This window comes from Erinaceus europaeus, chromosome 12 (genome assembly GCF_950295315.1).
Source record: "Erinaceus europaeus chromosome 12, mEriEur2.1, whole genome shotgun sequence".
Lineage (NCBI taxonomy): Eukaryota > Metazoa > Chordata > Mammalia > Eulipotyphla > Erinaceidae > Erinaceus > Erinaceus europaeus.
Genome location: NC_080173.1, coordinates 19,747,532 through 19,769,886, shown reverse-complemented (window position 1 = coordinate 19,769,886; position 22,355 = coordinate 19,747,532). Strand labels below are relative to the sequence as shown.

Below are 22,355 nucleotides of genomic sequence, written 5' to 3'. Positions count from 1 at the left end.
GACGATCAGCTGACTTCTCAACTGAAACTCTACAGGTTAGAAAGAACTGGCAGGATGTACTCAAAGCGTTAAATGGAAAAGGCCTCCACTCAAGAAGATGTGGTCCTACTAGATGAAGGAGGGCTGGAAGCTTTACAGAGGGGACAGCAGCTAAAGGAAATCATTAGCACCACACAAAACCTCCAAAAACACTAAAGGGAATTACACAACGTGGGAATACAGAAAGACCTTCCCCATAAGAGGGTAAACACATAAACAAGGAAAGCCAAGTATGGACTCAGACTGTAAAAAAGAGGTCAACAGGGGCAGTGTGGGGACACTATTGTTGGGAAAGGAGGTCCAAGTAACTTTTGTAGAAGGGTATTAGTGCATAGGTGAGGTAATGCATCTTGAAGAGAAGAATTATATTTTTGTTTATATATATATATATATATATATATATATATATATATATAAACATATATATACATATATATAGAATAGACATTACATATATATATATATATAGGATAGAGACCAAGAAATTGAGAGAAGGGGGGAGTGAGAGAGAGAGAGAGACCTCTGCTTTCAAAGCTACCCCTCTGCAAGTGGGGACTGGAGGCCTGAACCCAGGTCCTTGCACATTGTAACGTGCATTAGATGGGCTGTGCCACCACCCAGTCCCAGAATTATACTTCTTAAACATTTATAGGATTGAAAACCAAGGTTACCTCAAAAACAACAACAAACCAAGAGATACCACATCTCCCAATTTCACAACATATTACAAAGATTCAGTAATCAGTATAGTGCTGGCATGCAAAAAAAGGCGCATAGTGTCAGAGATAGCGCACTCCGGTGAGTACACAACTTACTATACTTGAGGCCTTCTATTTGAGCCCTGGCATCATGGGAGTGCACCATGGGGAGCTCCATGAAAAGTGTAGTGGTGCTGAGGCATCTTTCCTCTTTCTCTTCCTCTCACTTCCTTCACTCTCTATTTGTAACTAATAAATGAAAACATGGGATTCAGAAGCCCATTCAACAATACTGTGCAGGCACAAGGCCCTAACTTTGTTCTTTAGATTTACATTAAAAAAAAAACAAAAAAACTGGTGATAGCTCATCTGGTAAGGTGCCACCCAGATTCAAGTCTGGTCATCATACAGCAGTGCCATGTGGCCGGGGGAAGCTCCAGAAATAGTATGTGGCATCTCTCCATTACTCTCTCTCCTTTCCTACCCCTGCTTCTCTTCCTCACTGCCTCCTCTCTGAAATTAAGAGAATGAAAACACTGTCCTAGTAGCAGAGGAACTGAGCATGTGCAATGCTCTGTTTGCGGAAAAAGACATATATAGGTCAACGAACAAAACAGAAAATATAACAATACATCCAATATTCACAATAAATTGATATTTAAAAAAAGACACAAAATCACACATGGGTGGTCCCAATAATAACTAGTGTTGAAGAAGCTGGACATAAAGATGCAGAAAATGAAATTGGACCAAATCACACATCAAATAAAGACAACAACATTAATCAGATTAAAGACTTACACATAGGAAACAAAAGGGGGGCTAGAGAGACAGCTCAGTAGGTAGGGCACTAGTAATGATATAAGAGTATTTGATGGCAAGAGAAATATTTAATAAGAGATTATGAGACCTGGGAAGTAGTGCAGTGGATAAGGCTCCAACATGAGGTCTTGAGTTCAATCTCTATGAACGTCTATGTCAGAGGGGCATTTCAGTTCTCTGTCTCTCCATCTCTTTCCCATTAATAAATAAATATAAAAAACAATAATTTGAGTATCTTAAAAGGAAGATGACAATTTAGATATATCATCTCAATTATGTCTAAAATGTGTTAAATTAGCTATATTAAAAGAGAACATAATTAGTATTTCCTCATAAAATTGAATTACGGTCTATTTTTTTACTTTTTTTTTCCCCACCAAGGTCATCACTAGGCTTCAGTGCCTGCATGAGGAATTCACTAGCCATTGGTCTCCTTTTTTAAAAAAAAATAGAGACAGAGAGGGACTGAGAAGGAAGGAGGGGGTTGGGGGAGAGAAAGAGAAAGACAGAGATCTACAGCACTGCTTCAGTCCCCATGAAGCTTTCCCCTTGCAGGTGGGGACTGGGGGCTTGAAACTGGGTCCGTGCATATGGTATTGCGTAGCTCTATAGAATGTGTGACCAACCTCCTCTTTTTTCACCTTAAACACTTCCTTCCTATAACTTTAGCAATTTCTATGAATAGTATTATTTTTAAAAACAATTTTTGGGGGTCGGGCGGTGGCGCAGCGGGTTAAGCGCACGTGGCGCAAAGCACAAGGACCGGCATAAGGATCCCGGTTCGAGTCCCCAGCTCCCCACCTGCAGGGGAGTCCCTTCACAGGCAGTGAAGCAGGTCTGCAGGTGTCTATCTTTCTCTCCCACCTCTGTCTTCCCCTCCTCTCTCCGTTTCTCCCTGTCCTATCCAACAACGAACGACATCAACAATAATAACCACAACACTAAAAGAATAAAAATAAAAAATAACCACAACGATACAACAAGGGCAACAAAAGGGGGAAAATGGCCTCCAGGAGCAATGGATTCACGGTGCAGCACTGAGCCCAGCAATAACCCTGGAGGCAAAAAAAAAAACAAACAGTATTTTTTTCTAAAGATTTATTTATTGGGGTTGGGAGGTGGCACACCCCATTGAGTGCACACATTACAATGTGCAAGAACCCTCCAGTTCCCACACCTGTAGTAGGGAAGCTTTGCAAGTGGTGAAGTAGCACTGCAAGTGTCTCTTTCTCTCTTCCTATCTCTCCATCTCTGGCCAATGAATAAAATAAATGGGTTTTGTTTGTTTGTTTGATGACAGCTGAGGGAGAGAAACAACCAGAGCATCACTCTGGCACATGCAATGATGCCGGGATATGAGGGTGCTTCTTCCCGAGCTAGTGCTCTCTGGGTTGGAGAGAACTCAACTGGAGCCAATCTAGGCTGCTGCGTGGGAGAGGGATCAGGAACTCGTGCTGCACTAACTTCGCAGGAGATACACTCTGGAACTCTCGGAGCCGGAAAGCAATTTCCAAGTGTCTTTAATCAGAAGAGCAGCTGTTTTTATACTCTCCAAGTAGGGTGGAAACAGGATGTGACATAGGGTGGAGCAAAAAGTGACTGGTGGAAGATCAGGGTGTGACAAGGAGAGGATCAGGGTGTGACAAGGAGAGGGGGTGGAGCAGGTGAGAATTCTACCACTAAACCACCAATGCCCTGGAGGGAGTGTGGTGCTTTATGTAAATGTAAAAGTGATTTATGTAAATAGACCAAAGCTTTGAATGGGATTAAATCTATCCCTATATAGGCATATGGTTAAGCAGAAGCCAGGGGGAGCTGGCATACTATCCAACATCTCCCCCTTTCTTTTTAACTATTTGCCATAGTATCAAGAGTGCGGGGCACTTTGTGAGGCAGGGAGACTGATAAGAGGCACACTTTTTGGGGTTCTACTGTCCTTCTTTGCTCAACCTCTCCATAGAGAGAGAGACTAACAGGATTGACACACCCCTCAGGCTCAAGCCCTTCCAAGCTCAACCATATCTTCACAATTCCCCAACATCTCCCTCTTACTTAATGGCCATATATAACTGGGTCAATGTCTGTAAAAGGCTTCATCTCTGTCAGGGGAATAGCAGTGTAGGGGTGAACAGAAACCTGTTGGGAAGAAAGCAGAATGATAGCATGTAAGTGTCTTCAAAAAGAACTAGCACAAGACAGGGAGGGATAAGTAAGAGTAGCAAGAGACAGAGTGAGCCTGATGGGTGGAGGAGTGGGGGCCTGATAAGCCGAGGGGCTAGAGGGGTGATCTGGCATTGCAAAATCCCGAGTCAGCTGGTGGAAAGTTCTATGAACTGCTACAGTCATTCTTCAAGAAGTCTAGCAGTATAAAGGGAGTGTCCAGCAAGTTCTATAGAAGCATCAGTCCAATGTCAATGGCCAGGAAATAAATGCCACATGTCTATCTTGATGGAGGAGGACAGCCACTGGAACTTTTCTTCTCTGTAGAGAGTGATCTGGAACCGCCAAAACATGATGGGCAAAACAGAAGCAGGAAGAGCAGACACCGATGGGAGAGAAAGGCAGTAGGAAAGTCTTGTCCTTTGGAGTCTGTGAATCAGGTTCTCCAGATCGTGTCAGGTCACATCATGGGTTTCTGGGGATGGCTGTAATTGTGGGTGATGTCAGAGGTCAGGGGTCCAAGATGGATTTCTGGGGATTCTATATGAGCAGATGCTTCTTTATGCAAAGGCTTGTCGTAGCTGTAGTCAATTACTTATGAAAAAACTTTGTAACAAATTAGAAGTTTACTATAATTGATAACTCAATGATTATAATTGGTTTAGGTATCTTTATAATTTCGTGTAAAGGTCATCTTATGTGACCTCATGTAGCAAGTCTCTATATAGCAAAATTTTCATACCGAATTTAAGTCACATATATTGATTTTTAACTATTTTTACATTGGGTTTTTAAGCAAACTCAGGTTACTAGAGTTAACACATTTTAGTGACAATTTTTTTTTTTTTTTAGTACATTTACAATGTCAGATTGATGCCAAATTTGTTGTGGATTAATTTTCACAAGATAGCTTACAGGACATTTTTGGGGGCCCTCCAAAAATGTCCTGTATAGAGGATTTGTATTTTAACTTAGGAGATGATGAATTGTCACATTGAATATTCAGAGTTTTACCTTAAACACTCAGTTACTTTAATGAATTGATTTTACCTCTCCTGGTAAGAATGTAGCCTCAAAGTTACACTTTAACCGTTAAGTTAATGTTTACCAAACTTGAAACACGCATATTAAAACATATAGTTTATAACACACAGGAGGAGAAAAACTTGTAAATAAGACATATCATTTTAAATGCGAATTTAGATCTACTGTTATAGTTGAACCATCTTTATTAACACAGTTTAAGACTAAACATTTCATATTTATATCAAGACTTAAAAAAGAAATCAAAAAGAGGAATGAACAATTTTTGGACTGTTTCTGGACGTCTCCAGAAACCATGGCTGCGTCCAGCCATTTTATATAAAGTCAGTTAACTTTCAGAGTACTCTGAGCACAATGGATGTACAAAAATTTTGGTCACTCAACTTACTCAATTTTTTTTTTTTTTACTCACTCACTCACTCACAAAACACAACGGGCCAGTCATAGCATAAGACAGGCTGTGAAGCAGGTCTGCAGGTGTCTCTCTTTATCTCCCCACCTCTGTCTTCCCCTCCTCTCTCCATTTCTCTCTGTTCATGCAACAACGACGACTTCAACAATAACTACAACAACAATAAAACAACAAGAGCAACAAAAAGGAAAAGCCTTAATTACACAATGCTGAGGATCAAATTCAGGACCTCATTCTTAAAAATCCAACTCACTACACTATGACACCTCCCAGGTCAGATATAACTCATACAGAAAAACTTTTAAGAAAGTGGAGTTGGGGAAGTGGCTCAATAGTAGAGTAAAATGAAAAACAGTTCAATCCCAGACATCTCATATAATGGTGTGATATTCTGTTCTCTCTTTTTTTTCCTCCAGTCTCCCTATCTACCCCTCCCCTCTCAATTTCTCTCTGTCCTATCAAATAAAATAGATTTTTTTTAAATTTTTTATTTATTTATTTATTCCCCTTTTGTTGCCCTTGTTGTTTTATTGTTGTAGTTATTATCGATGTCATTGTTGTTGGATAGGACAGAGAGAAATGGAGAAAGGAGGGGAAGACAGAGAAGAGGAGAGAAAGACAGACACCTGCTGACCTGCTTCACCACCTGTGAAGCGACTCCCCTGCAGGTGGGGAGCAGGGGGCTCAAACCTGGATCCTTTTGCCAGTCCTTGAGTTTGGCGCCACCTGCGCTTAACCCGCTGCGCTACCGCCCGACTCCCGATAAAATAGATTTTTAAAAAAGCATCAGCTAGTCATGGGCAAATATTTTTTCTGTCCTTATAGTATTTTACATAATCAACTAAATACTCACCTTCTTCCATTAACCCTCGGATCTGTTCATCTTTTTCTTTCAAAAGGTCTGCAGTTTCACTACTATTTAATCTAGTGGCAAGCTCTTCTTTTATATTTTTGATTTCCTAATTAAAAAAAAGAACATCATACAAAATTCTCTTTATTCTAAGCATATTTTTACATTTTCCCCATATCCAAAGAACTTGCCAATAATCATATTCTCAACAAAAATGAATCAAGTTATGTTCAGTTAACCAGAGTTTACTATCTTGCTCAATTAAAAGTTGGTTTACAAACTACAAAAATCTAGTAAGACAGAAAAGTTTTTAAACTTTCTTTATTATTTTTATTTATTTATTGGATAAAGACAACCAGAAATTGAGAGAGAAGGGGGTGATACAAAGGGAGAGAGACCAACATACACCTGCAACACTGCTTCACCACTCGCAAAGCTTTCCCCCTGCAGGTGGGGGATCCAAGGATCAAACCAGGTCCTTGTGCACTGTGACCTATGCACTCAACCAGGTGCACCACCACTTGGCCCCAGACAGGAAAGTTTTAATATGGAAATCTAAGTAGGAATTACTTAGCTTCCACTATTTCTGCACATATAGCCTACAGGTTAGACACCACTTCAAATAGTGCAGCTCTCCTTTTTCACTGTATTTATTTCCTCATCTTAAAATCAATTCACTTACTAGTGTGCTGTGAAATCAGATAGAAGACATGACTATATAAGGTTCAACCTACTTTAATAAATGGCTGGGGGAATAGTTTAATGGTTATGCAAAAGGTTTTCATGCCTGAAGCACTAAAGGTACGAGATTCAGTCCCCACCACCACAATCCAGAGCTGAGCAGTGCTCTGGTAATAAACCAATAAATATAAAAATAAAGCAGGGTTTAGCAAAAATATTTAAAGCTAGTTTGCATTTTAAAATGAGCTAAGTTTTAAGATGTATTCTGGAACTATATACATGCATACATGTAATAACTGACCTTTACTATTTATCATTTATCATATATATATTAACTTGATAGGACAGAGAAAAATTGAGAGGGTAGAGGAAGATATGACACAATTTCAGAACTTCTTATTGATTTGTCTCTTTTCTCCACTGGGGAGATAAGATAAATTGAGACGAAAGAAGGAAGGAGGAGGAGATAGCTGCACTACTGTATCACTGTTCATAAGGCTTTCCCCCTGCTGGAGGGGAAGGAGAGGCTTGAACCCAGGCCCATGCATGTGGTAACATGTGTGCTCAATCAGGTGCACCAATGCCAACCCCTCTTATTGACACCTAACATTTTATTTTGCCTAGAACTATGTAGCTGATATTTAGGGAAAATAAATAATAATAATAATAAAAATCTAGTTAATCTTTATTAGACTGATTTAGATAGAGGGTAGTTATGATGATCTGGGCTGTGGTGCACTCAGGTGAGTGCATGTTTCCATGCACAAGAACCAAGACTCAAGTCTCTACTCCCCACTGTGTGTGTGTGTGTGGGGGGGTACTTCAGAGCAGTTAAGCAGTGATACAAATGTCTCTTTGTCTCTCCCCCTCTACCTGCCCTTCCCCTCTCAATTTCTCTATGTTCTATAAATAAAATGAAAAGAAGAAAGAAGTTGATCAGATAGTTCCAAGTTACTATTAGTGTTTTAAAATGAAATAGATATGATGAAAGCAACCAGAGTACATGATATTCTTTTAAGTAAAAAGGTACACAGAAAAAGTATAAATATTAGCATTAAACCTGAGGAGACCAAATGCTGAGAAATATCATTGGGATGTTGAGAAATAGTTGGGATATAAGCAATAATTACTAAATTTAGGTGGTTCCCAAATCCTGGAAATAGTCAACTGTTTCAAATTTTAAGAATTAAATCAATGGTTCTAATCTAATCAGGACTGATTTTACTCTCATGGAAATATCTGGCAATGTCTGGAAACATTTACTTAATTAATTTTAGGTACAGACAGAAAAGGGGAGGGGGAATCAAAGCATCAAAATTTCCTTCAACGGAATGGGGACCAGGGTCATGTGCAAGACAAAGCAACACACTGTCACGTAAGCTATTTTGCTGACCCTTACAAACATTTTAAATAATCACAACTGCAGGGATTTTTTTTTTTCTCTACAAGGAAAAAAAGTGAAGAGAGGGTAACACTAACATCTTAGAGGATGGGGCTGATATGCTAGTAAATATACAGTTTACAGTTCACAGGAAAGCTCCACACACCATAACATTATCCAGGCCAAAATGTGGATAGCACTGGGAGTGAGGAATTCCTTATTATAAAGCCAACATTTTGCTTCCTAAGGAGCTACTAACAGTTAAGTGTTTATATACTTAGGGTATTGTTTTTCATTTACTCCTCTCTTTGAATACCAAAATAATATAGATGTTTTCATCAAAAGCCTGTACATAAAGAATTTAGTTATCATGATCTTAAACTTCCATTACCTTTCTGGCAGCATCTCTCTCTTTGCAGGCTAGCTGAACTTTTTTTTCTGCTTCTGCAATTCTTTGAGTAAATTCATCTTTCAAGGAAGAAATGCTGCTGCTTTCTTCTTTCACTCTGAACATTTCACTGAATTGGAAATAATATTGACATTGAGAATACTTGTTTACAGATTACAAAGTACAGTTTACAAAAGGAGAATAACTGTCTTCAATACAGACCTTAACAAAATAGATTAGTTTTAGATTTGTTTGCTATTTAAGAGAAAAATGACCTCCTGAATTAAACACTTCGAAGAAAGTCCAGTAAGGTTTTTTGAAAGTCACCAAAATTTGAGTTGTAAAAATAAGTAAATAAAGATTTAATTTTTGATGTTCCAATAACTATTCTCAAACCAATACTCTGGTTTTTTTTAACTGTGATAAAACAATTTTCCTGAAGTACATATTTTAAACTTCTAGTTCTAAAAATAATAAAAGGAAAGGTTTATTGTGGTGTGGCTTGGTTTTGTATATAGTTCCTCTCTTCAATATTAAAGTTAATATGATAAACATAATTTGAGAGAAAAGTAATTCGTAAGGTTAGAATTTAAATGTTACTCATCTTCAATAATTACAAATAAATTACAAAATACTTCAGAAATATTCTTTAAAAAAATATTTCCATTCTTTTTCATTATCTTTATTTATTGAATAGAGACAGCCAGAAATCAAGAGGGAAAGGGGTGATGGAGAGGGAGAGGGAGAGGGAGAGGGAGAGGGAGAGGGAGAGGGAGAGGGAGAGGGAGAGGGAGAGGGAGAGAGAGACACCTGCAGCACTGCTTTACTGCTTGCAAAGCTTTCCCCATGCAGGTGGGGACTAGGGGCTTGAACCTGGAACTGTGCACACTGTAATATGTGTGCTCAACCAGGTACGCCACCACCTGGCCCCAGAAATATTCTTTAATACAAAGTATATGAGCCTCTATAAAATGTAAGATTATTCATATTTGTAAAACACTTACTCTTTCAGATTATCATAGGCTTCTTCTAGAAGTGCCTTTTCTTTACTAAGAGATAACAGTTGAGCTTCTCTTTTGTCCAGTTTCTCATTGAGAAATTCAACTGTCTGTGGAGAAAGAGAATACACAAAAATCAAACCCAATTAACTTTAAAAGATCATTTCTACATGCAGGAGATGAGCTGTAAAGGTAGCCTAACTAAATAAAATAAATTTAAAAATAATAATAAATAATAAACTAGAATGATAATAAACGATAAATAAAATAGTAGGGTGACCGCCAGATAGTTCACCTGGAAGGGCATCTGTTCCCTCAGACCACTAGGGGAAGCTAGTGCTGTGCTGTCTCTCCCCCTCTCTCATTCTGCCTCTCTGAAAAAGTTGACCAGAACCAGGAAGCCCAGGCAAATAAATATATATATTATAGCACTATCTCATAACAAGAATTAAAAACCTGGAGAGCACAGTGTCTACAGAACAAGAACTCATACATAGCTGTTAGGAGAACATGAATTAGAGCAACCACTAGAATTAGAGCAATAACTAGTAGGAGTATTCAACTGCTTTGAGTAACAACTAGGCAATATCAGGTTGAAGATTACATACACCTTAGTAAGGAAAATTCTACTTTTAGGTATACCTTAGAGGAGAATACTCTAACCGAAGTGTAATAGTAACATGTACATCATTTGTAGCATTTCTTACAGCAGAAGTATGGTAGCAGGGCACAAGACCAGCAAGTGAGGAAGGGAGACAGATAATAATCAAAAGAAATTAAAGCAGGGCCTTTAAACATGCAGCAATATTCCATATCTTAGTTGTACAGTGCCTACACAGATGTCTTTGTTTTCCATTCTCTTCTTTAGCACAAGTATTTCAATGTTTACTTAGTATGATATATCATATTTCTAAAATCAAAGTCTAGAAAATGCACAGGCGTGTATTTTTTAAATCTCCATAACATATCAACATAATGGTAAACAAAAAGAACTGCCTAGAATATCTTATTCTTAGTTCTGCTGAAGCAGTGATATATTTGTGTATGAAGGAAAGAATAGTGCTTTTACACACACACACACACACACACACTTCTTGAACTAGGCACAGATTAATTACTCACCTTCTGAAAATAGTTCAAAAATCTTTTTCCTTTCAAAAATATCTTAACAATCAACTGTGCTGAATTCTAAGTCACTATAGTGACAGATAATAGTGTAGCAATTTATGAAACTTTAAAATGAGGGTAAAAAAAAAAAACCTGGCACTTTTTTTTTCACATGAAATAATTCAACACATGCCACTCATAAGACATTTCTCAGAGAGTTGGTGGTAGCACAAGGACCGGCATAAATGCAAGGGGAAAAAAAAAATTGAGGCAACAACATGGACAGAATCTTCACCAAAGAGATATCCAGTGACAGAGAGCCAACAGACATATGAGAAAGCACTCAAACTCACTGATTATCAGAGAAATGCAAATAAAGATGATGACATACCATTTAACACTAGCAAGAATGTCATAGGTTGGAAAGAAGTCACAAATGTTGGCAAGGATGTGGGGGGCAGGGAAATAACCTCTACACTGCTGGTGGGAATGTAAATTGGTCCAATCCTTGTGGAAAAGTCTGGAGGTTTCTCAGCATATTAGGAATGGACCCACCATATGACCCAGCAATTTCTCTCCTGAGGATTTATCCAAAGTCAACAAAAATGCCTACCCAGATATCTATGTACACCTATGTTCATAGCAGCATAATAGCACAAACTTGGAGAGAAGTTGTGCTATATATACACAAAGGAGTACTATTCAGCTGTTTTAAATGATGAAGTAATCTCCTTTGTCTGATCTTGTATGGAACTTGATAGAATCATATTAAATGAGATAAGCCCAAAAAAAAGGGGAAGGACAAATACCAGATGATCTCACTTATAGGTAGAACTTAACAAAACAATGACAGAAAGGGAAAACACAAAGTGAAATTTAGACTGGGTGTAGTCTACTGAGTTAAAGCCAAGGATTTCTGGAAAGCTAGCAAAGGTGGGAGTGGAGAAGGTATTGGGATTCTGGCGTATGATGGTGGAACTGAGCCTCAGTAGAAGGTGCGAGTATTCTGCAGACAACTATCACAAGGAGATGGGAAACTGTACCCAAGTGTCAACAACTTTACTAGAAACCAGTAAGTCCCCCAATAAAACCCTTGAGGCTGTAAAATTACTGGTTTTACACACACACACACATCAGAGAGAAGGAGGGACTTGGAGGAGGTGAAATAGCTTACTTGGGTAGTCTGCTGTATCCCTAAGCACAACCCAGGTTTGAGCCCAGCCCCAACCACATTGAAAGTAGGTTTGGTGCTGTAGTCTTTCACAGAATGCTGCTCAGCTCTGGTATATGGCAGTGAAAAGGAACTGATCCTGGGGTCTCTGGAGTTTTAGATATACAAATCCATATTCAAACATTCAGCTATCTCCCTGACCCTCAATTCTGAAATCTTTTTCTTTTTTAAATTTTTATTTATTTATTCCCTTTTGTTGCTCTTGTTTTATAGTTGTAGTTGTTGTTGGATAGGACAGAGAGAAATGGAAGGAGGAGGGGAAGAGGGGGAGAGAAAGATAAGACACCTGCAGACCTGCTTCATCACTTGTGAAGCAACTCCCCTGCAGGTGGGGCGTCGGGGCTCCAACCAAGATCCTCACGCCAGTCCTTGCTCTTTGCGCCATGTGTGCTTAACCTGCTGTGCTACCACCCAACTCCCTCAGTGCTGGTTTATGGTGGTGCTAGGGATTGAACTTGAGACCTCTGGTGCCTTAGGTATTTTTTACATAACCATTATGCTATCTCCCTAGCCTGGCAGAGGGTTCTATATGGTGTGGTAGGTGCAGTGAGTTGTTTACATATGTTATCAGATGTGAAACTGTCCTCCTAAAATCTTACAATATCATAAACCAATGATCAATCAATAAAGATTCATTTGTAAAATTGTATTTTTTAAACCCTCTTCCCAGTTCTTACCTTGCAAACGTCTTCTTTCTCAGAAAGTACTTCTGGTTGACTTTCAGCAACTTCACAGCGCTCAGCCACCTTGTCTAACACAGCGTGTCCTTCATTTACTGGTGGGGAAGAAACTAACATATCAGGCTGCTCACTGTTAACAGGAGTTGCACTTCGTCCACTTTCTTCCATTTCTGTTTCCTCGGTGGGTATAATTAATGTTTCATTTACTTCCTCAGATTTTCTGGCAACAGAGTCAATGACTTTAGTCTTTGGAGTAGAAGAATTAACAATAATAGGTACTAAAGAATACCCCTTGCCAGACAACTCATCATCAGAATTGATTTCACTTACACTGCGACTATCTAGTGACTGGACACTAAAAGAGTCTATTCTTTCAAAAGCATCCGAAGAGCAGCCACTCTCAGTGAGTTTTTGGAAATCATCTAAACGATTATATTCCGGGCAAGCGGATGCTGAGAGAAGCTGAAAAGAGGTCTGCATGAGGTGAAGGCTTGACTTGGAGTCTGTAGTCTCTTGTCTAGAACTTGCTGAGCTCTCACTTATTACACTTTCATGATCTAACACTTCTATGTCACTGGTGGTAGAAGTTCCTGACGAGAAAGTACTAACAGGAGGAGAGGGTGTGTTGCTCTGTCTGTCTTCATGTTTTTGTTCCTTAGGCTCCAAAGCTATACCCTTTGCTTCCCCTGTGAGAGACTGTGCAGGCACATTAGATACATTTCCCCCCGTTGTTTTCACATTAATTACACTTTCAGACACTTTCAAACTTGCAGGTGACACCTTCACATCCGATTCTTTATTAACAGTTTCTACATGGTTGCTTTCAGTTTTAGGTGACGGAGGGTCTATTGCCAGGGTCTCTTCAGATACACAGGAAGAGTCTTTCGCTTTTGCCTCAGCTGTTTCAGTTGTTCTTGGCTGCCCAGTGTGCAAGGATTCCTGCAAGGTGCTTTTCACGTCTTCTTTTGGTCGTTGTGATTTAACTGGTGGTTTGGAAACCACTGGACTCTTCTGAAGGGTCTGGCCATCCGTTGGAGAGAGAAAGGCACTGAAGAAATTTTCAGATTCATCTACCACAGTTCTCCGGACTGGTTTTGTAATTGCTTTAGGAGAGGCTACTTGTTGACTCTGAGGTTCACTGTTTGATTTTAACCCCCAGGTTGAAGTATCCCATCCTCCACTATCAGGGGGGCTTATTCCTTTGATTAAAAAAAAAGAGAGAAAAATACATATATATCAATATTCTAATTATTATTATATGATAATATAAACACAAAAATTTTTTAAAGAAATATCTAAGAAATACAACCTAAAATTTACACTTGTTAAATTTCTCGCTTACTACATAATTAGTTACCAGATGAACTTTGGGCCTTAGTGAGGGAACTGGTGTGTATCTGCCCCAGATGAAAGCTAAGACATGACTAGGAGGAAAGGTTAAACACTAGAGTGGTCTTTGCCTACCAGAAATAAGTATCTTATACCCTACCTATAATAAATTAGAATGCAATGGCAGAGGATGGGGAGACAGCACAAGGTTTATGCAAAAAGATTTCTATGTTTGAGGCTTTAAAGTCCCAAGTTCAATTCCCATCACCATCATCAACTAGAGCTGAGCAGTGGAAAAGAAGGAGAAAAAAAAAAAAGGAAGAAAGGGAGGGAGGAAAGGAGGAAGGAAAAGAGAGAGGGGAGGGGAAGGGATAGGAGAAAGGAGAGGAGAAGGTAGGTAGGAAGCAAGGGAATTTGTTGTACAATCCATGCTAATCACAACATACATCTCACAGTAAAAGGCAGTAGGGCAAATTAACTCTATGTCCTTCCATTCAGTGAATTTCATAATAATTTTATTCTAATCAAAGCAAAAAAAAAACCTTTTTTTGCACAAAGCACAAGGACTGGCATAAGGATCCCGGTTCGAACCCCGGCTCCCCACCTGCAGGGGAGTCGCTTCACAGGCGGTGAAGCAGGTCTGCAGGTGTCTATCTTTCTCTCCTCCTCTCTGTCTTCCCCTCCTCTCTCCATTTCTCTCTGTCCTAACCAACAACGACGACAACAACAATAATAACTACAACAATAAAACAAGGGCAACAAAAGGGAATAAATAAATAAAATAAAATATTAAAAAAAAAAAAACCTTTTTTTTTTTAACCAGAACACTGTTCAGTTCTGGCTTATGGTGGTGTGGGGGACTGAACCTGGGATGTTGGAGCCTCACGCATGAGAGCCTGTTTGTATAACCATTATGCTATCTACCCTCCACCCAAAACATAACTCTTAACATGGGCAATGGGGAACATTAAAAAACTGAACTCAGGATACTGGTAACAAAAATCTTTTTCCAAAGATCAAGTAAAACTGGTGCCAACATCAACCTGTAGACGGTAAATTCATTCTCATGCACTTAATGAGATGCTCCTTCTCTAAATCCTACTCTCTAAAGCTACCCAATGAGAAAGTTTTGCCCTCAAATTCTAGATTTTTAGAAATGCCCATGTTAAAGGAACTATTGCCTTTTTTTGTTATGAACTATTATTTACGCTGAGGTTTTTTTGTTTTTTGTTTTAACTAAGAGAAAGATAACTATGGCGGGGTGTAAAGGAGTGATTATTTAAGTCTCAGAAATATTATCAGTCAGGGGGCCAAGAGACAGATCACACAGTGGAATGCACACTTTGCCATGAGTAGGGATCTGGGTTCAGGATCCAAGCTTGAGCACAGAAGCACCATGAAAAGGGGAAGCTTCACAAGCAGAGGAGCATTCTGTCATGCGGTAGTATTTCTCCTTCTCTCCCTCTATCTCTTTAAAAAAAAAAAAAGAGTTCACTGAGAGTGGCACAAAGTCCCAGTAAAAACCCTGGCAGGAAAAAAGGAAAGGAGAAATATGTGTGTGGGGGGGGGAGGGGGCAGGTGGCAGCACACCTGGTTAAGTGCACACATTACAGTGCACAAGGGCCCAGGTTCAAGGCCCTGGTCCCCCACCTGCAAGGGGAAAGTTTCACAAGTGGTGAAGCAGGGCAGCAGGTATCTCTCTCCCACTCTATTTCCCCCTCCCCTCTCAATTTCTGTGTCGGACACATAATAAATTATGGGACACATAATAAATTAATGAAAAAGAGAAATATGTCAGCCACTAGAGAAAAAAACAATGACAACCAGAAAGTAGTCTCTCTCTAAAACATTTAAAGTATCTTAAAAAATGCCTCCACAAGCTGGGTAAATAAGGCTTTGGACTCTCAGACGAGAGAGGCCCCAACTTCCATCACTGGCATCACATGTGCCAGAATGTTGCTCTGCTTTTCTCGCTTCCTTTCCCTTATTAATTAATCAATCAAACCCCCCCCCCATTTTTTAAGGGCTCCTTTTTCTATATTCAAAATTGGCTGGGCAGAATTATCACAAATCCTGCACAATTAGAAGCTGGTGGGGAGTGAGTAGATAGCATACTGGTTATACAAAAAGGCTGTCCAGCCTGAAGGTCTAAGGTTCCAAGCTTAATTCCCATACCACAAGCCAAAGCTAAGCAGTGCACTGGCAGGGGGGAAAAAAGTTGGTGGGGCCAGAACAAGTAACTAAAGGTTCATAAAAATTCCCATGCCCCTCTTTACTCTCCCCCTCCCATTCCTCGCCCCCCATCTCGTTCTCCCTCTCCAAGTGAGAAAATGACCTGGAGTAGGAAAACCAGTCATCAATGAATCCCAGGCTCCACAAAATAAGTAAGTAAAATAATGTGCTTTTTCGCACTGGTAGAGAGAGACATCTTTAGAAAAATTACCAAACCTTACAGAAAAGCACATCCTTTAATATGACTTCAGAGGTATGTAGGAAACTTCAGTTTAACAGCACAGTTTTATAGTCATGTGTTAGTATATAAGAAAAAAAAAAAAAGAAAAAAAAAAGACAAAAATTAAAAGATGCAAGATTAGGTCTCCTGATGAGTCTGATATACTAACTCATCTTGATGCAAGGTCAAGCTTGCCTCTTGGAAATTATTTTATATATATATATCGGGGCCGGGTAGTGGCGCACCTGGTTGAGCGCTCATGTTACAGTGCACAAGGACCCAGGTTCAAGCCCTTGATCCCCACCGTTAGGGGGAAAGCTTTGCAAGTGGTGAAGCAGGGCTGCAGCTGTCTGTCTCTCACCTTCTCTATCACCCCTTCCTTCTTGATTTCTGGCTGTCTCTAGCCAATAAATAAATAAAATTCATATATATATATATATATAGTGTTAGCTGGTATTCATTTAATTTACTCCATTCTGAAGACTGGTCATCTTTGAATAACAGTAATATAAAAACAATTATGACCAACAAATATCTATGGCATTTCACTAAAATCTGAGTCTAGTCTGCATAGATTATTTAAAATAATAACAGGCTCCCAGGTTTCATAAAACATGTATCCTAATATTTAAAATCTTCTCTAAAGTTTAGCAATTCAAAATATAACGCAGTACGGAAAAGGAAATTCAATTACTCCAACAAGTTCTTTAACATCCTGTTCAATTAAAAAAAAAAAATCGGGAGTCAGGCGGTAGCACAGTGGGTTAAGCTCATGTGGCGCAAAGAGCAAGGGCTGGCATAAGGATCCCGGTTCGAGCCCCTGGCTCCCCACCTGCACGGGAGTGGCTTCACAGGTGGTGAAGCAGGTCTGCAGGTGTCTATCTCTCTCCCTCTCTGTCTTCCTCTCCTCTCTCCATCTCTCTCTGTCCTATCTAACAACGACAACATTAATAACAACAAGAATAACTACAACAACAATAAAAAGCAAGGGCAACAAAAGGGAAAATAAATAAATAATTAAAAAAAAATCATGGCCTGCACAGCGCTGCACCTAGTTGAACCCTCACATTAGCACGCACATGAACTTGGGTTCAAGCCCCCAGTCTCTACCTCCAGAGAGGAAACTTCACTAGCAGTGAAGCAATGCTTCAGGTGTTTCTTTCTCTTTCCCTCTCTATCTCCTTCACCCTCTCAATTTCTGTCTCTATAGAAAAAAAGGGGGGGCCGGGTGGTGGCACACACATGTTACAATGCTCAAGGACCCAGGTTCGAGTCACCAGTCCCTACCTACAGGGGGAAAGCTTTGCAAGTGGTGAAACAGGGTTGCAGGTATCTCTGTCTCTCATCCTCTCTATCTCCCCTTCTCTTTAATTTCTGTCTCTATCCAATAAATAAAGATAATAAAAAAAATTAAAAAAAAAACAGGGAGTGGTAACATCATCATGGAAGCACCAAAGCCGTAGGGAAAGCCTTGATGGCAACTAAATAAAACAATAAAATCATGACATACATGTAGTAAAAAATCCTTTAAAATAAAAACCTTCAAAGGTAGGTTGTGACTTTTAACGGTGTAAAACTGAGAAGAGCAACCAGAAAGATGTAGCCAAAAATGAGAGTATTGGAACCCTAGTTTTGGCCCAGACTGCACTCAAGAGGAGCAGGTTGTATTGTTTCCTTAAAATTGCAAAGCTATCGATGACTTTAATCTTTAATATATTAAAAAGAAATCATCATATATCGTAAATGATTTACTAATCCTTCACACTCCTTCATTTGTTCCCCCCTCTATCTTTCTGACCCATTTCCCTTAGAATATTAGTCTTCCTGTCACTGGCTTCCAAGAGTTCTTTTATGTCCAAGGACGTCAGCCATTCGTAAAGCACTGCAGGTAGGATGCCATATTATCTGTGCCATTATTTTACTGTGGTAGTTTGTTTTGGCTGTACAGATGTGTATAGAAATGCAGTCATGTGAGCAAGGTAAAGGGCTCTGGGGTGTGGGGGAGTGTTCAGGTCCTGGAATATGGTGGTGGAGTAAGACCTAGGTGTGTGTGGGGGTAGCATATGTACTAACTACTGTTGCAATGTACCAACTACTGTATTTTACTGTGGACTGGAAGCCGTTAATCCCCCTAATAAAGGGGGAAGAAAAAAAACTCAAAACACTAGCTTGTGCCTTACACTCAGAGCTAAAAGTGGTCCCTTGAAAGTTTAGACCCGATGATTCTGACTCAGGCAGGCGTAGCTATTTCGAAAGAAAATGTCACTCTTCCTTCAGAATCTTGGGTGACTGTTTCAGGGGGTTGGCACACCTGCAGCCCAGTCAATCCTTCCCCCTGGGAGTGTTAACTTAGCCTTTCCACATTGGAGAAATACAAAGGGAAGAGAGGAACCTAACTCGCGGGGTTCTTTTGGAAGAAAAAAAAGCCACTAAAATATAAAATAATAATAATAATACACACGATGCTTCACCGAGCATGAAATGCTCAATGTCCCGACAGCCCTTCCTGAAGCCAGGTCCCTGTCAACCAGGCCGGCAGGACTCGCACCCAGAACCACAAGCCAGGAAGGAAAACGGGGGGAGGAGGTGTTTGTTTTTTTGGTTTTAAATATTGGGTTGGCCCTTCTTTTAATCTATTTATTTATTTAGATGCAGGGAGAGAGACACACACAGACAAACACCAGAGCACTGCTCAGCTCTGGCTTATGGTGGGGGGGGGGGATTGAACCTGGGACTTTGGAGCCTCAGGCAGGAGAGTCTATTTGCATAACCATTATGCTCTCTCCCCCGCCCTGTTTTTTTTTTTTTTTAAGGATATTTTTCCCCATAGGCAAAGAGCCAAAACCAATATAGACTATATATATATATGAGTCTTCTGAGGATGGGCGAGGGCGGGGCGAGGTAACTGCCCCGGGCTCGCAGTGAGCAACCCCCGCCCCCCCCACGCCCGGCCGCCCGGGGCCCCGCTCCTCTCTCCCCTTACCCGGCTCTGTGAATGGAATGGTCTCGGCCCACAAGCCAGGCTCCTCTTCCTGGATGTCCAGGACCCTGTCGATGGACTTCTGGGCCTGGGACAGGGCCTGCTTAGCGAAGCTAGAGAGCTGCGAGGCGTTGAACCAGCTCATCTCTCCTCAACCCGCAGTGCCGAGGGCAGCACCCAGCGGGAAGGCTGCAGGGGGACCGCCTCGCCTCCTTCTACACTCGCCGGGCACTGTCAGAGGGAATCCATGACCCCGACGGTCGCCCGGGAGCCCGGGATGTTATCCTCCGTCCTTCCCGCACAGCTGAGTCGGAGTGCCTGCACTGCGCATGCGCGGGCTTCTTCCACGTACACAACAACTAGATCCGGGCGTCTGGAGTTCCGCCTCTAGACGGAACAACAGGGCAACGAACGTTGACGTCACGTCCGGAAGTCTGGGTTGCCATTAGTAACGGGAGACGCCTAGCACTAGCAGGGTGGGAATTCTCAGCCATCGGAGGAGCTAGCTATTTAGTAGCAGCTGCCTCGTCCTCCAGGAGAAAAGACCAAGTTTTCCTGTAAGATCTTTCCAGAATGGAAGCTACGATATTTGGTCGGCTGTGTGAAGTTGGCCTTAAAGAGAACCCTGGAGCCGGGTGCTGGCGCGCATGTCACTGCGCAAGGGCCGGTGTTCGAGCCCTGCTCCCCACCTGCAGGAAAGCTTTGCGAGTGAAGGCAGTGTTGCAGATGTCTCCCTTTCTGTCACCCCAACCCTCTCGATTTCTGGCAGTCTCTACCCAATAAATATACTTTAAAAAAAAAAGTAAAAACAAAACAAAAAAAACCCGAAAAACCCTGATTTTGACTTTGCCTTAAAATGCTGGACGTGGTATAAAATACCTGATTTCAACCACCAAATTAAGTAAAATGCACATTTTCTTCCACAAGTTACAAATTCGAATAAGAACAGGATACAGAAGGTATGCTGTTAACACGATTCTGATCCCCATTCAGCCCCAGTTCAGACACACTTAGGAAGCACCAAAGTACTAATGCCAGTATGTATGGTGCTTATCATTTAAAATCTAACTACTTTTGCTTGCATTCTTCAAACATTTGACTATAGGAAGAAATCAGGTTGGTGACCTTCCTTACGTCGGTCCTTGCACTTTGTGCCACCTGCACTTAACCTGCTGTGCTACTGCCCGACTTCCCAGTTGGTGACCTTCCTAGTCTTAGCATCAGCGTGAGCTACATACACACGAGGTTAAAAATTCCACAGGTATTTACAAAGCTGAGGGGATTGCAGTGACAGCACACCAAACTTGCAAGCAAGAGGTGAACAACAGCTATAACAAAAATAATACAGATAATAAAACAAAAATTAAAAAAAATTAAAGTCGTGAAGGCAGGACTATTGGAAAAATGAAAAAATATATACATATACATTGAAGGCAGGACCACTGGAAAAATGAAAAATATACACATTGATAGGGGCTGGGTGGTGGCGCACCTGGTTGAGCACACACGTTATAATGCACAAGGACCTGGGTTTGAGCCCCCACCTGCAGAAGGAAAGCTTTACCAGTGGTGAAGCGGTGTCTCTCTCTCCCAATCACCTGCTTCCCCCTTGATTTCTGGCTGTCTCTGCCCAATAAAGATAATTATATATATATATTCAGCCCGTATTGGTGACCTTGGGAGAACTCCTACAGTTTCCAATGGAGGGGACTGGACACAGAACTCTGGTGACAGGAACTGTGTGAAATTACATTATAACCTTTATAATTCTGTAAATTTATAGTAAGTCATACACACAGAAAAAGACCCAGATTCAACCCCCTGGTCCTCACAAGCAGGGGGGGAAAGTTTCAATAATGGTAAGCAGTGCTGCAGGTGTTTCTCTTGACATATGCCTTCTCATCTCCCTCTTCCCTCCCAATTCCTGTCTCTACCCAGTTGATAAAATAAATTTAAAAAGCCTGAAAGTAACTGACAATTTTATAAATTCTGCCCTTGATAATTTATTTTTCAATTTTATCTAATGTCTGTAAAATTTACATTTGAAGTACTGAATAACTCAGACAATTTCAAAGTTTACATAAGGAGCCAGAGGGAGAAGTTTGAACCCTAATTTGCACATGAGGGTTGGAAACCCTTTAAAACTTCAAATTGCTATTTTCAATAAAAATGGACATAGAGGGAGTTGGGTGGTAGCGCAGCGGGTTAAGCGCACGTGGCGCAAAGTGCAAGTACCGGAGGAAGGATCTGGGTTCGAGCCCCCGGCTCTCCACCTGCAGGGGAGTCCCTTCACAGGCGGTGAAGCAGGTCTGCAGGTGTCTATCTTTCTCTCCCCCTCTCTGTCTTCCCCTCCTCTCTCCATTTCTCTCTGTCCTATCCAGTGACAACAGCAACAACAACAATAATTACAAGGGCAACAAAAGGAAATAAATTTAAAAAATAAATGTTCTTAAAAAAAAAAAAGGACATAGAAACTTAAAAAAAAACCCTACATATTGAGCTTAAGACTTTTAAAAATTATCACACCTTTGTAAAGGAAGCAGTAAATATCCTTTCACACCCAGGTGTGAAACCCAAGGCCACACAGGATGTGCTATGGCACCACAGGAAGGGAGGGTGCTTTGGTGTCTCTTCCTGTGTCTGGAGGGCTGGCAAAACAGAGACTCTAGAGAGTGGACCTGCTTGGCTAAGTATGAGATTCAAGTTTGATCCCTGACCCCCACCAAACCGAAACTTCAGTTCTGCGGGTTCTATCTGGAAAAGTCAGCTCTGAGCAGTGAAGCCTCAGTGATGACCAAAAAGAACAAAAGCAACCCAACAAACAATGCAGCCTAGAGCAGTCAAAAAGTACACGCACAAGGCCCTAGTTCAATCAACAATAATATATTCGGGATAACTGTGTGCGTGCATTAAATAGTCCAGCTCATTACGCTGTGTTAAAGGAAATTAAATCCAATCATATGAACTGTTTTTTTTTTAAGTATTTCTTTTAAAAATATATTTTATTTATTTTATTTTTGAGAGATGAAAGAGAAACACCAAAGCACTGCTCAGCTCTGGTTTATGGTGGTGTGGGGGACTGAACCTGGAACTTTTGGAGCTT

General features: G+C 40.6%; 1 protein-coding gene across 1 annotated transcript in view; it reads right to left on the bottom strand.

Moving 5' to 3' along the window:
- Window positions 1–19,605, bottom strand: part of TMF1 (TATA element modulatory factor 1) — a 43,254-nt gene extending 23,649 nt beyond the window's left edge. Inside the window, exons 1-5 of the mRNA XM_007523323.2 lie at window positions 19,256–19,605; window positions 12,489–13,690; window positions 9,480–9,583; window positions 8,479–8,605; window positions 6,029–6,134 (exon numbers count right to left, since the gene is read on the bottom strand). Of these exons, the coding sequence (XP_007523385.1) occupies window positions 6,029–6,134; window positions 8,479–8,605; window positions 9,480–9,583; window positions 12,489–13,690; window positions 19,256–19,397 (1,681 nt within the window). The 5' untranslated portion in view covers window positions 19,398–19,605. The remainder of the gene's footprint in view (window positions 1–6,028; window positions 6,135–8,478; window positions 8,606–9,479; window positions 9,584–12,488; window positions 13,691–19,255) is intronic.
- Window positions 19,606–22,355: the final 2,750 nt, after the last annotated feature.